Source organism: Aptenodytes forsteri, unplaced genomic scaffold (genome assembly GCF_000699145.1).
Source record: "Aptenodytes forsteri isolate BGI_AS27 unplaced genomic scaffold, ASM69914v1 Scaffold72, whole genome shotgun sequence".
NCBI classification, from domain to species: Eukaryota; Metazoa; Chordata; class Aves; order Sphenisciformes; family Spheniscidae; genus Aptenodytes; species Aptenodytes forsteri.
The window spans coordinates 7815363-7832364 of NW_008796193.1; the positions used below are offsets into that span (position 1 = coordinate 7815363).

The window sequence follows — 17002 nt, forward strand, 5'->3', positions numbered from 1 at the left end:
ATGCGGGGCAGAGCTCCGGGCGCGATGGGGGCGGCTGCCCGGAGCTCCGGCTGGAGAACGGGGCGGCGGGGGCCCGAGAAAAGGGGTGAGTCGCATTGGCTCACCCTCGCAGTGGGGAGCATAGGAAACACCTGAGCTTTTTAGGAGAAGTAGCTTTGTTAACTGCTTCTGAGCAAGTTCTTGGAGTCTCTCTAGAGATGGGAAACTGGCGTTACGCCAATGTAAGCAACTAAATTAAGTGCAAGGCAATGATAAAAAAAGCCTGTAATTCTATTCTGGCTACACAAAGCAGTGGAGAACTCGGTACGTGCTGCTTTCTTGCGCTGCAGCATGCTCCTCTAGTGACTGCTGGGGCTTATGCCCGAGGATCTCTTAGCAGTGGTGTTGAAACTATTAGTGCAGCTGTTGAAATAGACTTTGTATGATGCTGTCTTGTTCTCACTTCTCCTCCCCAATTCTTGCATTTCTCCTAGCAGTTGGAAAGGGAAAAGGATGGGGTTACCAAAGGGATAGATTATTTTAAAAAAGGGAAAATAATTGTATTCTGAGAAAGGATAAATGCCAGCTTTTTTTTTTTTGCCTTGTTGAGCAGGGCAGGAGACATTAAATCACTGTTGATAACAACAGTCATGGAATATTCTAGCGGTGTCCAGAAGGCTAGACCGTCACATAGGGCTGGGTGTTGCTCTGATATTATAGGAGTTATTGGTTGTTCTGCAGAGAACTAGTTTCATAGATGCCCACCATCTGTGATATACAGAAATACAGTATCTCAGTGAAAATGTGGGCTTTTTCACTGGTAACGTTTTGGGGGGGTTTTCTGCTTAGAAATGCAATAGCAGTATCTGCTTACTAGTTCTCTTCCATTGAGTGAATGAAAACTGTATCACTTCCTGCTTTCTCTAAGATCCTACATTATTGAGAAGCAAACTGGTTGCTCATGCTGCCCAAAGCAGTAGTTGGGACAGTCTCTCTGACATCCAGCCAAACTGCAGTAGTGCATACTAAAGCTAGGAATGGTAATTCACCTACAGATTAGGGAAAAGCATGTGGAAAACCCTGCAAGTCATTGCTTATCATTTGAAATGCCAGTGGCTTATGTGTTGGGTGTTATTCTGCACCTACAGTGTTACGGCATCTAGGATGTACTAAGCACTGCCTTATCTCCCATGGTTATCAGTCTATGCCTGAAGAATTGTCTAGGTAATCCTTTAACTTGAAGATGTCGCTTACTAGAAGTGCAGAAGTACTGAGGGGTTTTTGTTGTTGGGAAAACTTGCTGTGGTTTTGCTGTCACTGCAGTAGGTCTGCTGGGCCTTGGAACTGGCAGAAAGTGGTGGAGGGAACCAGAAAGTGATAGATTAGCATTGCACTACTAGCTCTTCCTTCCATATGGCTTGCAGAGTTTAGTAAAGTACCTTCCTCAGCTTCCTAGGATATGCACATCTCGAGTGAGGCTATCTAGTTATTATTGAGGTCTGCTGAATAATCAATCTTTAAATTCCAGTGGAAAGCAGCATAGTCCACCTCTGTCAAGTTGGCCAGAAGTGACAGCAGGATTTTCCACTGATACAGGAGACGTTGCGTATTTGGAATCTTTGCAACATTTGGGAAATTGTGGTCCAGATCCTGAACTGAGGTCTGTGTGTTCCTGAGTCTTCAACGTCTGAAATAATAGTCATGGACACTTGAGAGGTTTCCCCTCTTTCATAAGTTTTGTGACTAGGACATTTGCCCTTGGCAGCGAGAGGGGGAATGCTATGGAATGATCTCTGAAAGATGTCACTTGACTTAAATTCTATAGTCAATGGGGAAACCACCACAGCATATGGAAATAGGATGATGAAATAACCCCTTCACTTTGGAACTGCAGCTCTTTAGAATGAACCCGTACCAGTCCTGAAGTTTACCTGTTGCTTGGGTGGCTCCATAGTCTGATCTTCAACTTAGATGGAATTGTGGCTTGGAGATACATGCCCAAATAACTCAGAAAATCTAACAGATCCCAAGACTGCTTAAACAACCTGAGGACAGATGACCTCAGAAGGGAATGTTGTAAGTGAAAGCAACTTAGTTTGAAGGACTGTTTAAGAGGGACATCTACATATTGCTAAGACCACAGACTGTAGGAGTTCCTGCCTTGTAGTGCAGAGCAAGTTTGCTTGCTGCAGACCAGTTTCATGAGGTCAAGCTTGACTGCCTGGTACCATCTCCAGGTTGCTGGCTGTAGTCTTAAACTTGAATAAAAAGTGCTTGGTCACTCAAAATTCCCAGGAGTGCTGCCATGCTCTGAAGGTGCACCGTCACCTTTCAGGTGCAGCAACTTCAAAATACAGAACTCCTTTTGACAACATGGATCATATTGTTGGAGGTGCTTTGGGACATACCGGCATTTAGAGCTGAGGAAGCTTGCTTCAAACTGAACTTACTGTTGGCCCAGTAAGTCACTCTCTGCTCACGTTTCGCCTGCTGCATCCTGCAACTTCTAAGTTTCTTCCAGTTTCGCTTCTCCAAAGACCTGTGCTGATTGACTTAAACTAGCCTTTTGTCTTAGGGCAGGAAACTTACAGCTTTTCTTGTTCTTTAAACTGCTACTCATCGTTCACCACCACAGCCCCTGCCCCCCCATTAGTTGTGTTTTTCCACGGAATATGAAACAGACTGAGAATGGATGGATTTTCTTCTACTTGACTTGGTTAACTAAAGGAAGATTAATCTTTCACTTAGCACTGTATACTGGGGTGTGTAATCTGTGTTTTATTGTTAAGACTAGAGAAAGTGCTTGTAACTTTCCTGACTTCCCAATAAAATATTTATTCACTACATTTTTAGTAGGAAACCCTTATAGTGGGTAATAGAGGTGGCAAAGGTACCATACTTACGACTAATTCTTTTCTGAGGTTCTGGCTGCTTTGTCCGCAAGACTGAGTAAAGTCCTGTGGTAATTACAAGTACTGATTTTTCTATTGCATTGTTCTCAAAGCTCAACTTTCTAGAATGATCAGGCTTCTTTAATGGCTGTCTTTGTTTTTCCTTCTGCCTTAAGTCATCCCTGTCTTGTAAGCTTCTGCTCCTGTCTTTGTAGCTTCCTTCTAGAATCCACAGACTGGTGTTTTGTGATCTCTCTACCAATGATTTCCATTTGTAGTTTGTACTTAACTCTGTTTCACTAAACTGTCCTCGCAGCAGTTCTGACTCTGGTGCTGTGTGTATGCTAGTGCTGTATGTAGTTCAGTTACATTCTTGGCCTTACATTAGTCTTGCATACAAGTGTGTGTGTGTATACATACACACATATACACAACATGCACATATTTTTATATATATCAAAATACTATTTTTACTGGCTCTTGATGTTATTGAACAGTGTGACCTACTACCCATTTCTCCTAAGCAGAGACAAGTACTTCTGGTTAAATGCAAATGCACAAGTTCCTTCATTAAATTTACAAAGACTGTAGTCTTAGAGAAATCTCACTGCTTATTAAACATGTCGGGAGTCATTTGCAGCTCCTTTGTTTGACTTTTGTTATCTGATTTGAATCTTGAAGCTAGGCCTGACTAATTCTTTCTTTAGTCCTCTGTTCTGTGGCTTGTTAGGGCCAGTGACTTGTTAGCAGCTCTCAGTGAGGGTACTTCAACTGTGGTAAGCTAGAAGCTGCAGGATGCTGTTCTTAAGTTGCTTCAGCTTACTGTATTGTCACGTTTCTCCTAAGTGCATGTGGCGGTTGTTGGTTCTTCTCGCTTTTCTGCTATGAGCCTGTGCTGTTCCTGCTCTCCATACTTCGTAACAACAAAAAGCAGATGAGTGTCTCCTGTTCAGTGCCTGGCCTTGTTGCATTGCAGAAAAAGCTGTATAAAAGGCCAAAATTCTCCTTGGTTACCACAGAAATAGGAGAGGATTAATGGAATTCATCCCACCCAGTTTGCAGGCAGGCTTAAACAAAGCCTTGAACCGCTATTATTCCAGCCAATCTACAGCCCCTTTGTATATGCTGAGGTGGTTCTCAATCCACAGATCACAAAATCTGAGAAGTTTGTGCCTTTCTGGCTTGCTTGAAACAACACGGAGACCTCCAACATGTATGTAGGAGCCTTCTGTATTGAATCTGTCTTTAAATTTACAAAAAATCAACAGCTTTTGTTGTGAAATATTTGACTGTCTTGAAAACTATTTAAAATGTGAAGACTACATTAAAGGGCTCCATCATGCATAACGGTTACTTGGGAAGACAAATGTCATCACTCCGAATGTCCCGCCCCTTCCTTCTTCCCCCAGCTTTATATGCTGAGCGTGACGTCATATGGTATGGAATATCCCTGTGGCCAGTTGGGGTCAGCTGTCCTGACTGTGCCCCCTCCCAGCTTCTCGCCCACAGGGCCTGAGAAGCTGAAAAGTCCTTGACTAGTATTTAGCAACAACTAAAACATCCCTGTGTTATCAACAGTGTTTTCAGCACAAATTCAAAACATAGCCCCATACTAGCTACTATGAAGAAAATTAACTCTAGCCCAGCCAAAACCAGCACACCTTAAAACTTATGTAGTCATATAAAATAATTGAAATAGACCTTAGCTTAACATTTCACTACCGAACTAAAGGAAGAGGTTAGCTAGCCATCTGAATCCAGATCTTGTGGAAGTATTAAAACGGTGGTGACTTCTGTCAGCAGGTGTTGTTGCAAATGCAGAAAACATTCTCCTCTCTAGTCTTTTTTGGTTGCCAACTTTTCCAGTACACTTAGCTTTAACAAAACTTTCTTTGCTGTTTTCTGTAACCCTCTCCCCACTCCCCAGGAAGTGGTATCTTTTGATATAGATACCTAGCTCTTGATTGGAGAGCATGAACCTAGCAGGTTTGGATGATACCTGTTTCTTTGATAGGAGTTTGGCTTTCCTCAAACTACACGTACTTCTTAACATAATGCTTCTAGCACATTTATTCAGTTTCAACTTTAAAACTACTTGGGGCTTTCTTATGCCAGCGAAGACTGAGTGCTTTCAGAATTGCAGTCTGGAAGTTAAGACTTAGGAGAAATGGACAGTCTGGTGTGTTCACTATTTCTAGATAATGATTTGCTTAAAGTTAGGGTGACTCTTTAATTGAATTCAAGGTGCTGTTTATGTAACTTTAATTTTAAATTCATTAAAAATTAAAGTTCTTTAACTTCTGTTGCTGTATCTGAATGACTAGTACTTCATGCTTCTATAGAAAATGTGTATGAATGTATATAGTGTATACATAGACTTCACTTTTACACTGTGTTTGCACGTGTGGAAACAGTTTTAGCAAATTAGTGCAGAATTACCCCAAATGGGAATTAATCTCTTAAGAAAATAACTGAAGTACAAATGCTAAACAAGAAGAGACTATGTGGTCAGGTAGACTGCTTGCTTGATTCAAATAGATTAATTTCCTATTAATAAAAGAAGACAACCCACTAGATGAGATTATCCAAGAAGCAGACAGGGTCATTAATAACTCTCCTCCTCTTCCCTCAGCCTCACGTGGAATACAACATTTCTCTCTTTCAGCTTAAGAGTTGCTGGCAGCTATGTACAGCAGTGAACAGGAGGGGGTGAGAATGAACAAGGCATGATTCTGTTTAGGGCCAAGGGAACAGAGTGTGCAATGACTGTCTGTTCTTAAGTGCTTGTAGATCTGTGGGTGTAAGGAAAGCTGAAGTGGCTTAAGCAATATTTGCTCTTGGTGATCTCAAGAGAAGGGCTTTGAAGTGTTGTGGCAGTGGCAGCTCTGCTACATTTGTGGGGATAATGAGCCATTAGGGGGTCATCTAAAAGAGGTTCTCTTCCTCACGATTTTTCACTCAGCAGAAAGCTCATCTTTTAAATGTAATTATATATGCAGATGCTTTCTTAGATATGATAGAAGTATTGGGTTTTTTTTCCATAGAGCTGCTTCTTTTCTAGGCTGATCCTATAATTGCTTTAAGAGAACTATCTTAAATTACTAGGAGACTTTTGTGTATAGGTGTGTGCTTTGCTTGAGGTACATCTCTGTGCATGGTGGATTCAGTCTGGCATTAGACCTTGTGCTTGCTGGGTGTGTATATGTGGTGGGGGAAGCATGGCCTTGAAACTGAAGACCTGGATACTTCCCTGGCAACAGAGAAAATTAGTCTGTACTGTCTAGTATCCCTGTGCATAGGATTGGGACCTGATTTGCTCCTTAATTTCTGTAACATGTCTAAAGAACTGAAAAACAGGCTATGTTCCTGACTGTGTGACTTGGCTCATCTAAGTGGAAGAGTTTTTAACAAAAGTGATGTTGGTTCTTACTGACCAGGTACCATTAGGATGGGAACCAGCATTAGTGTTCTGCAGCCCAGTTTCCTTGAACTCTTGTGTACATGGTTTGCAGGCAGACAAGTAAACCTGCAGACTTGTCTCCCAGGGATCTACTTGTAGGTTTGGGAACATAAACTACTAGAAAGATTTGATGCAGAAAGGGGTGATCCAGGACTTCTGTCATACTCAGTTGCGTATAGAGTATAAATGGTGTCTGAATGGTAAGTCAGCATGATACTTGGCTCAAGTTAATGAGCCATGCTTAAGAGAAAGGCAAGTTTATGCAGCTGAGCTGATTTGGGAAGTCTAGATGGGATGATACTCTGCTATGTGGACTCATGAGTTTACATATCTCTGATCTGTGCAACTTCAATCTGGAAAGGAGAGAACTAGTCTAATAGAACACTAAAAAAACCCCACTGGTTTCTGTACCCTGTAAGTTAACCAGTATCTAACTTGACTTTTTTTTAATTCCAACACATTCTATCATTATTGGTCTAACTGAAAGAAAAAACCCACAATGCTCTGTCTGGCACAAAAACCCCCTGCATTCTAATCTACAAATTGAACTTCTCATTTGTCTGTCTTCCTGCCTTAGCGCCCACATGCTAGTGACACATGTAACATCCAAATTTTGACTGTAGACTCTTGCTGCAATATGGGAGATCCATCTGGAGTTTGATGCTGAATTGGGATCATAGGCTAGAGTATTGTCTGAGGAAGAGGGATAGACTGGAGAGCAGATAAGATATTTACTCTGGAATGAAAAACTTAAAACATGGAACTAGAATAGCAAAGCTTAGCATGGTTTAGAAATGGCCATGGTACAACAGTGTTAGTCTTCTGTTTAAGTGAGTCCTTCATACACTTTCTAACTCATTGTATTTTTTAAAAGTATTCTTACTAGGCAAAAAAAGTTTCAAAGTGAGGCCCCATAGAAAGGCAGCTTAAACTAGTCTTCTTGCAATTAGCTGTGTCAGTCTTAAATTTGACTTCCTCTCTTAGTTTGCCAGCTAGCATGGAAAAAGTCTGCTTCAGATAGTTGTTCAGCTTGATCTTCAGGTATGGCCTGTAGGCTGGAACAGAAATCACCATAGGTTTGTGGGGAAAATATGCAGGAAATAACATCTCTAGATCTAGCTGCCTAAAACAGGCAGCAAAAAGAATTACTGATTAGGTGGGGCTGTGATGTTGTAGCTCTTCAACTTTAACATGCTATGAAACAGGAATTCAGCATTAACATGTAACTAGAGAATTTGCATTCTCTTGTCTTCCAGTGTTGAGCTTTGGACTCAATCCTTAACTGCTTGATATTTCACAATTGCTTTCTCTAGTACGGGGAGAACAGTTTTCTTTGACCTTCAGCTCAAAGCTTGCCATGTGTAATGGGATGTCCTTCTTGGAAGGTTGTCTGAAGTACACTTTTGTAAAGAGGTGAATACACTAATGTGGGATAGAAAGCAGTGGCAAGCTAGCCTTTTTTGGAATGCTTTTTGTGGTCCTCGCCCACTTTTGCAGGCAAGGTGTATTTACAACATTCTGAGACTAAGTGAAATCTAGTCACTAGAAAATTCTTTACAACACTCATACAGAAGCTTCTGGATAAGGTTCCAAATATGAACAGAAATTGTCTACTATAAAATTGGGAGGGAGCTTTCTAGAGGCTATAAAAAGTGCTGACTGAAGTCTCACTGAAGCAGAAGATTAGTGCTGGGTGAATGGTTTTGATACTTAAGCTCTGCCATCCACACCTGACAGGGTAGCACTAACAGCTGCAGTTAATGTGCTCTGCCCCTTTGCTGCATATTTTTGCCTTAGTACATGGGAGTTGAAAGGAATGTGTACCAATCTGGCATGTCTTTAAATACTGGCACTGTAAAAGTGAACTTACATAAATGCAGACTGCTGTTCAGTATAGCATTAGAGCTCATCGCTGGCATCTGCCAAAACAGATATACAATAGGTACCATTACGGCCTTTGTAGCTGTGTCTTAGAGCTCTGACTTGCCTGTGTGGAAGTTAAGTACTTAACTTAGTCACTCTTCTCAGAAAATGAGGGCATGCGGCCTCAATCAGTGTCAGTGCCAGACTCTGAAACTTCAGAATATTATCCTTACTGTCAGTACAAAGAACTGGGTCTTTTCACCCAATCTGCTGCACACAAAGCAAAAAATTTCGTGTTGGTGCTTGTGTTTTGTGCAAAATCCCTTGTACTAAATGACTCATACTTTGGAGGCTTTCATTCTGAAAAACGCAGTCCTCCCTTCTAGCTTGTGTGGGGAAGAGTCTCCAGTAGATATAGCAGGTTAAAGCAACTGAAAATTTCAGTCTAAATGTAGACTGGTGCTTGAAAGATGTGGTCCTGCTCCTCACCTGCTATCTGCACAGTAGCTGTTTCAGGGAACTGATCTTGATGAAAACAACTTAAGAGGGCAAGTCTGTCCATCCTGGCAGATGTCTCCATTTAGCTTGTAGCAGCTGGGAAGCTTGCTGCTCCATTTTAGGGGAAACTGAAGAAATCGCTCTCTTCCTTTCCACCCAATAGTTGCAGCGAGTGCAAAACCTCTGTAGAAACTAAATCTCTACTGGCAGTTAGCTGTTTCCTGGCGGCATTAAGCATTTGCAACCTGTTTCTGCTTCCAGCCCTGAAGGAGTTGAAATGCTTTACTCAATTGCCATCTGATGCTTTGCCATCCTTTTGAATTTCTCTGCCAACAAACACTTCAGAGATTGCCCCGGCACTTATAAATGTTACACATCAATGAGCAGCAGCAAGTGGTCACAGCTTTCAATGTCTCATTTTTCTACATGCTGCTGTAGTTATTTCTAATACAAAGCTCCCCTGGAGGAAGTGCTGTACTTCAGTGCCCTTTTTTTTTTTAATAAGGGGATTGCTCTTGACTGAGCAACTTCAGAATCGTTTAAGGAGTCCATGTTTTGGAAGGTGTTGGATGTTTACCTTCCGAAGATCAGGTGTCTGTTCAATCTGAGAAGCCCTCAATGCATGCACAAAAAGCATCTAAGAATGCTGATTCTACCATCCCAGGAAACTACCCTGACAAGTTGCAGGCCAGCTAAAGAACTTGCAGGCAAAGTCTGCATATGACATTGCAGAAGATGGGTTAAATGTTCTTGAAACAAAATTTTCAAAGCTACTGTCAGTCACCCCTGAGTTAACATTCCTTATTGATGCAACATCTATGACCTGACTTGAAACTTTTCATAGATCTTGATAGCACTAGACTGTTTATTATTGTTAATCCCATTGTCATTGTGACCATATTTTCCTACAGGATACCTGTTGGAATTGACCTCTCATTTCTCACCAGTTTTGTACAGAACAAGGTGTAACAGTGGAAGTTTTGACATTACTTGAAATTATTTTCTTTGCAGGCTGTGTGCTTGTGCTTTCTTTCTATCTTGGTGCTCGTGAACTATGTAGGAAGGAAGGCTTAGCTAAGTACCTTACTGCATCTCTTTTCCTTAAAATGACTTTCTGTCACTGTGGCAGGAAATCCTAGAAGTGTCGGGGTGTAACTTGCTCAGTGTTTCTGTTCAGTTTTCTTTTGTGATCCAGCTCATATATAAGAGAAGCTTGAAGATTAGTTTCAAAGCAACTTCTTGATGTATAAGAAGTTCTCAAATATTGGGGAGTGAAGAAGGAGGACATAGGCCAGGGTAGAGATGACAGATAGTATGACTTGTGAAGACATGTCAGCAATGGAAAAATGGTAAGAGGAACCTAGGTTACATAATCCTGTAGCTAAAGCTGTAAGCAGCAATGTCCGTTCAGGCTTTGTTCCCATTAACTTAGGCACATACTTTCTTGCCCTTTAATTAGTCCATCGGAAGGGAAAGTCTTGATAAACATGTGATTCTGTGTTTTGATGGCTTATTTGATGTGCTAACTTGACTAGATTTCCTTTGGGCTTTTGGTGTAAGCAGTACATAAATCAGTACTGCTGGAGATGGAATTTCATAGGAATTGTAACTTTAAATTGCTCAGAACCCAAACATTGAAAAAAAAGTTTTAAATTCTACTTAACAAACAAAACTCAAACATGCCAAAATGTGTTCTTTGAACCCCATAGCTCCTTTCTAAACAGACTGAAATCTTCAAGAAAACCCAACCCACTCTTTTCAGGATTGTCTCATTGTTACACTAGGCTTGACAAATCTGTCTGAATTTAAATCCGAGCAGTGCTAATCTTAGTCCCTGCAGCTTTAACTGCAGTGTGTCTGCTTCTGTCATCTCTTGTGGTTGGGCACATTCCTTTAGTGCTGTAGAAGTGGTGTTGCAGCTTAGGTCCATGTGACATCTGAAGTCTTCCAGCAGGATGGAGCATCTCTGCAGTGTGCCTTCTGACCTGGACATCGCACTCCACTATCAAACAAGCTGATCTGGAGTAGCTCATATGACAGGACTATTCTGACTTTAGACCAAAAGCCTGTCCTAGGGCTTCAAGTTTTCTGTAGTAACACAGAGCCTGGTAGTAGCCTTAGGATAGAAAAGACTGAAAGCTTCAGAAACAATGTGTGTTACATCTGGTTCTACAAAAGCAACCCTCGACTCCTGTTGTGAACTTAGGTTAGGGTCTAGATACAGCTTGACCTGAATTAAGCACTCTCTGATATTTCCTTCAGGGTTACAACAGATTGCTTTTTCAGGGGTAAAGGTTGGGAGGAGCTGAATTTGGCTTGTTGAGCAACTATGTAAGCTCCAGAGCTGTTGCAAGCTGTGGAAGGTCAGTGTGATGAGGATGAGGGGGCAGTGTTGGGGGAAGAGTGAGTGTAAGGCTGTCCCCAACTGGCAGCAGTAAGCTTTCGATTGAGCTCAAGCATCATATGGAACTGCACCCTTCAACTAAGTGACTTTGGCACAGCCAAGGACAAGACATGGACATAGAGATCAGCAGCTCTTCAGATGACTTCTGTTTGAAACTAGGTAATGTTTGAGGTGTTCTTTCTTGTAGATCTTCTGAACTTTCTTTATCTAAGAGTTGTTGATGTGAAAGGGACAGTTGCTACAAGCCGATAGTAAAAAATGGTTCTATTTAAAATAGTGTTTCCTGGAATATCCTGCATTGCCTGGGGAAGCTACTTGTGATCTAAACTTATCTTCTGTCCTAGGCAGAAGGAGCGAAAAATAACTATATGTTACGATTTTTGTCTCTGTCCCAAAATACATGTTATGCAGGGATGTGGCATATCGAATCTATTGCAGATTAATTGAAGCTCAGCCTGTGTATTGTACCACATGGCAAAATTTGTAGCTGGGACTTGTCGGGTGTTCTCTCTGGGCAGTCTTAGTTGGTATCTCTTGGCTTTATGTTTTTATCAGGGTGGTGGTAGCTGGAAAAAATCTCCATGTTGGAGTGTCTTTTGTGTGAATGTTGTCTCTTCAGGGTTCTTACTGTGAGGGTCTGTCTCTCTGGTGTTTCATGTCTGAGGTGTCTCTGTGTTTCTTCAGTGTCTCTCTTGTCTGTCTCTCCTCAGTGGACTTTCCAAAACTGTTCTACTTCTATCCTGAAATTAACTTCATACTGACTTTTTTTCAAATATTGACTTTTGTGGATATTTAAAGTAGCTCCCTAAGGATCTGCTTTTGCACAGTGGTCACTCTATAAACTGTCAGGTTTGCATAACAAACTATGCTAGCTCCACTTTCATCCTAGAATATATACTGAATGCAAAATACAGAATTGTAAACAGACGTTACATTCAAATGACAGTCATGCTTGTGGTAATACTGAAAAGTTAAATAACAAACCCCTTTAGGAAAGGTAGGATTGCTGCAGGGTGAAAAAAGCTTGCAGTACTTGCAACTAGGGAAGACCACATGCAGTTGTGAATCTTAAATCTACTGGAAAGGAAGGCAGCTGCAGGAACTGTGTATGGGTGCTTGGTTCTCCCAGTCTCTCTCCGATCTTAGAGTGGATCCAAAAGCTTCCAAGCCACAAGAAATTGCACGCCAAGAGGCAAAACACCTTAATTGTGGTCAGAAAAATGACTGTCAGACATGGTTTTATCTCTGTTCCGCAATGTTTCCTCTTGCTAGGGAGAACACATTGGTGTGTTAGGTTTTTTTCTTTTCTCAGAATTATGAGAATCAGTTGGCAGTGAATAGCTCCTGTGGTGAGTCGAGTCAACCTGTTCTCCTGTTACAGGAAGGAGAACATGATTAAGCCCAACAGATGGGTGTTGCAAATGGGCTGTAAAAAGTTCCGACAATGGAAGAGACTCCACTTGTGCATTGGCACCTTCAATGCAAATCTCCAGGCTTTTTTGAAGGGAGATGGGGGGGCAGGTATAGGTCTCCTTAAGTTTCATCAGTATTGCTCATCTATAATTGCTTTTAAAGTTTTACCTGAGGGGTATGTTTCTGAGAAGGATTCTGAGCAACTTCTGTCTACTAAAAGCTGATCTAATTCCCCTGAGCTAGATCAAGGAAATGACAGACTAGACTGTTCCATCCTTTAGTCAGTTGATCTTATGGCTTGTTTTTTCTTCAAGGAAAAGCTTAACTTTTTTCTTTCCAGCACCTCTAACTTCCAGGAGGGGGGTGCTAGGGAGCAGAAAATTTAGTTTATGCACCACATCCCTTGTCCCCTGTTATCTGCTCCATAATTAAAGCTGTTTCCATGGTGACTTCAGTGTGTTTTGTTGGTTTTTTTTTTTCTGGGGGCTTTTATTCTTCCTTAGTGGCAATAACTGTCATGTAGGTTAGTTTCACTGCTAGTCTTCAGTGACCTCTGTCACTTTGTATTTGTGGTGTTGACTGTTGTCTCCTTTTACCAGATGACATGGGCAATTGCAGACTGTTGGCAAAACATGTTATCCAAGCATAATCTAAAAAAGCTGTATTTGGTGACTAGGATTCCTGTGCAAGGTAAACTGCTTCAAGTGGTTAAATAGATTGCCTCGTGCTCCCTTTACTTTCAGAAAAGTCAGTCAGCTGCTTTTAAGTTATCCTGATGGCAGTGGGCATCCTGACCACCTAGGCTGAGCCTCTTTTTTCTTTTTCTTTTTTATAAGACTTTGTAAACTTAGTTGGGGGAGATGATGCTGCAGCATTTGTGCTAACTGGCCAACTTCATGTAGAGTACAAATTTTTGGAATAGAGCACAAATAAGCATCTAGGTCAGAGAGGAAAGCCAGAACATATCTTCACTCTCAGGAAGTAGTGGGTCTCTTCAGAGAGAGAGCTCCAAAAGGAGCTATCAAATGTCTGCATTTCTGTAACACTCCAGCTTGTCTGCATCTCTGTGCTTCATCTGAAACCAGAGTAAGCTTTGCAATAGCATTCTATTGTAACGTTGCTGAGTTTATAACTCTGAGGTGCATTGTTTAACTTCATCTTTCCAAAATAAAAAGGGTTTAAACTGATACTATAAAAAGCGCTGACTGACTTTTATTCACTGAACTGCCCATACAGCTTTTCTGTTATGCACTACAATCTGCAAGCCTCAACTGCACCAATGCACGGTTCCCATTTTGAGCAGCCAGTCCCCTTCCTGTGGTAGACAACTACACCAGAAAATTGATCCAAGTTTTCTTATCTCTGTATAGTCTGTTGCGTTCTTATCATGCTATCTAGTTGCAAGACCTCAAATGGGTAAAACAATCTCAAAACATTTGTGTTACATGTAACTTCTAACGTAATAGTGATAGCTTGTGTTCTCTTGCTTCAGGGGTTGTGTTTCTGTGCAAGAAGTGCTTAGCTTGTGGGGTGCCATTCCTTATGGTGCCAGTCCTACACTTCTGGCATGACAGAGAGCTCACTCTGTTCTCAGGTTTTTACATGATGATCGGGTAGCTGCTCCTTCAGACTGTTCTTGTTTAGCAGACAGGAGAGTGAGCTCTGGCTACAAGAACTGAATTTTACAAACTGCAGGGCAAGAAGGCTGGACTTGGGTGGCCTTTTATTCTTTGGATTCTTTTCTTCACTAAAACCCTAGTGGCTAGCAGAGATGGTAGCCCTGCAGTGTTAGCTGTGATAGAGGGGTGCCTAACTGAAGAGTCTGTCTGTGGTCTGTCTGGTGTAGCTTGCAGCATCATCTGCCTCTTAACCTTACCTTGGGTTACAAACAATCTATCTGTACCATCAGCTAAAAAGTAGAGGTCCTAAGCTGATACTGGGATGTTTGGTAATGGGTGCTGCTGGAGCACAGTTGTACTAGTGGCACTTTCCAGCCAACCTCAGGCTGGCTGTGGAAGTCAAACGGCTGCTTCCCTTCAACAAGCCTGCCCGTGGGGTTGAGGCAAGAGAGCAGTGCTGCCCTGGGGCTCCGCGGCCCGGGGTGGGGAAGGTGCTGGATGAGGCCATTGCTGCGCTACCAGGGCTGCGGGGGGAAGGACCAGTACAGGCAAGGGGATGACATGGAGGTGGCGCCTTCCCTCAGGGCAGAGGCGCTCCTGTGAGGAGCTGGGCGGGTGGCACTGCGCTGAGGTGCGGGCGGCCCTGCCTAACCTGAGCCCCCACGGCCTTCAGCCAGACGGGAGCGAGGGCTGTCTTGCTTGCCTCCAGGCCCTTCTTGCAGAGTGCCTGGTTGAGGGGGGTGGTGGTGAGGGGAGGGTGGCAGCGCAGGGGACCTGCGGTGGCTGTGAGGGAGGCAAGGCCTGTGGGCGGCTCTGGCCATTGTGGTGGCCCCACACTCCACATCCGGGAGCAGTCGCAGGTCTCTGCATCTGTCTTGCTCTTTAATAGGCCACTCAAAGACAACTTATAAACTCGGTCATTTGTAGGGTGTGGCTTCCCTCGTAGCTGAAAAGAAATGTCATCTGTTGGTTAACGGCAGTGGATTTTTCTAAGAAAGAGTTTCTTGTGTCAGAACTGAAGCCTCTGTGTCAGGTTCCCCTGCTCCTTCACTAGCCTCCTCCTGCAAGCTTGTTCTGGGCCACTGACAACCTCTAACTTGCTGCCAGGTTTTGGGGGGGGGGTGTGGGGGGTGTAGGTGGGTGGTGATGGGGAGTGTCTAAGTCAACTCATTTCTATGACGAAACCTAAACCCAGATGTGTTAATAACAGCTCATTAAAACTTTTCTCCTCTTCTCCCCACCCCCTTACAATTGGTAGGTATTCATCTTCATGAAGGAAAGAAACACATGAGAAGATCCGATTTAGAACTGTAGCGTTCACTTCAAGATGCCCCAAAGGGAAAATACTCATCTGCAAGTCTCATCTTTCAAAACTGTCTGCGTTCTTTCAATCAAAGAAAGGTCATCTTTTTCAAAAAAGATGACTTGTGAAATCTGTGAACAAAGCTGGCTTTACAAGGATACTGAATGAAAGACAACATGCCTTACAATGGACACTTATCTTGAAGGGGTGACGCTGTGCTCTTAAACTAAAACACAGGCACTGTAAAAACACTGATCCTGAACAAGAATAAGGATTATAGAAACTGTATCAGAATGTTTGTTAGTCCCAGAAGAGTCAGAAAATGCCATTTTTTGCAGATATTTGCCACTTGCTTCATACTGTGTCTCATGATTTTTTGGGGACCATTTGATAATCACATTGTGAGCCATATGAAGTCCTATTCATACAGATACCTCATAAATAGCTACCATTTTGTGAATGATAGCCTGTCTATCAACAGGGATAACTTGGACAGAGTATCAAGCTACCAGTACTTGATCAACCACAGAGAGAAATGTCAGCAGCAGGATGTCCTTCTCCTGTTGTTTGTGAAGACTTCTCCCGAAAACCGTCATCGGAGGGATGCAATTAGACAAACTTGGGGTAACGAGAAATATGTTCGCTCTCAACTTAATGCCAATATTAAAACTCTTTTTGCTTTAGGACGACCAACAGATCATCTGCAGCAAACACAGCTACAAAGAGAACTTCAGCTGGAAGACCAGAAATACAGTGATTTGATTCAGCAAGACTTCCTGGATACTTTTCACAATCTTACTCTTAAATTGCTTTTGCAGTTTAGCTGGGTGAATGCCTACTGTCCTCATGCCAGGTTCATTATGTCTGCAGATGATGATATATTTATCCATATGCCAAATCTTGTTGCTTATCTCCAAAGTCTAGCACAAATGGGTGTTCAAGATCTCTGGATTGGTCGTGTCCATCGTGGATCCCCTCCCGTAAGAGACAAGAGTAGCAAATACTATGTTCCATATGAAATGTACCAGTGGCCCTCTTATCCTGACTACACAGCAGGAGCTGCATATGTAATATCAAATGATGTAGCAGCTAAAGTATATGAGGCTTCATTGACTCTCAATACAAGTCTTTATATAGATGATGTTTTCATGGGTCTCTGTGCCAATAAAATGGGAATTGTACCACAATATCATGTATTTTTTTCTGGGGAAGGAAAGGCTCCATATCATCCCTGCATTTATAACAAAATGATGACATCTCATGGACATGTAGATGATCTTCACCAGCTCTGGAAGCAGGCTACAGATCCCAAAGTTAAAAAGTTTTCTTCAGGGATTTGGGGTAGAATATACTGCAGACTAGTCAATATTGTGCTTCTCTGTAAACTATACTATGAGGACACATATCCTTGTTCAGCTGCATTTTCTTAATACTTGAATATCTGCGTTGAAGATCCACTGAGCCAAAACAGAGGAACAACTTTTTAGCTGTTTATTCAAAATATATGTAAACATGGAAAGAGGTAAAACTTAAATGTGACTAGTTGGGGGGGGGGGGGGGGGGGGAAAAGCC

At 42.3% G+C, this 17002-nt stretch overlaps 2 protein-coding genes across 2 annotated transcripts in view; one reads left to right on the top strand and one right to left on the bottom strand.

Annotated features, from left to right (window-relative positions):
* The window catches only part of MCF2L2 (MCF.2 cell line derived transforming sequence-like 2), a 173640-nt gene that overhangs the window by 72762 nt on the left and 83876 nt on the right, over positions 1 to 17002 (bottom strand). The window lies entirely within an intron of this gene.
* Positions 15449 to 16864, top strand: B3GNT5 (UDP-GlcNAc:betaGal beta-1,3-N-acetylglucosaminyltransferase 5). Its single transcript, XM_009288056.2, has one exon. It carries the CDS (start codon positions 15724 to 15726, stop codon positions 16858 to 16860), a length of 1137 nt encoding a protein of 378 aa, XP_009286331.1. The 5' UTR covers positions 15449 to 15723; the 3' UTR covers positions 16861 to 16864.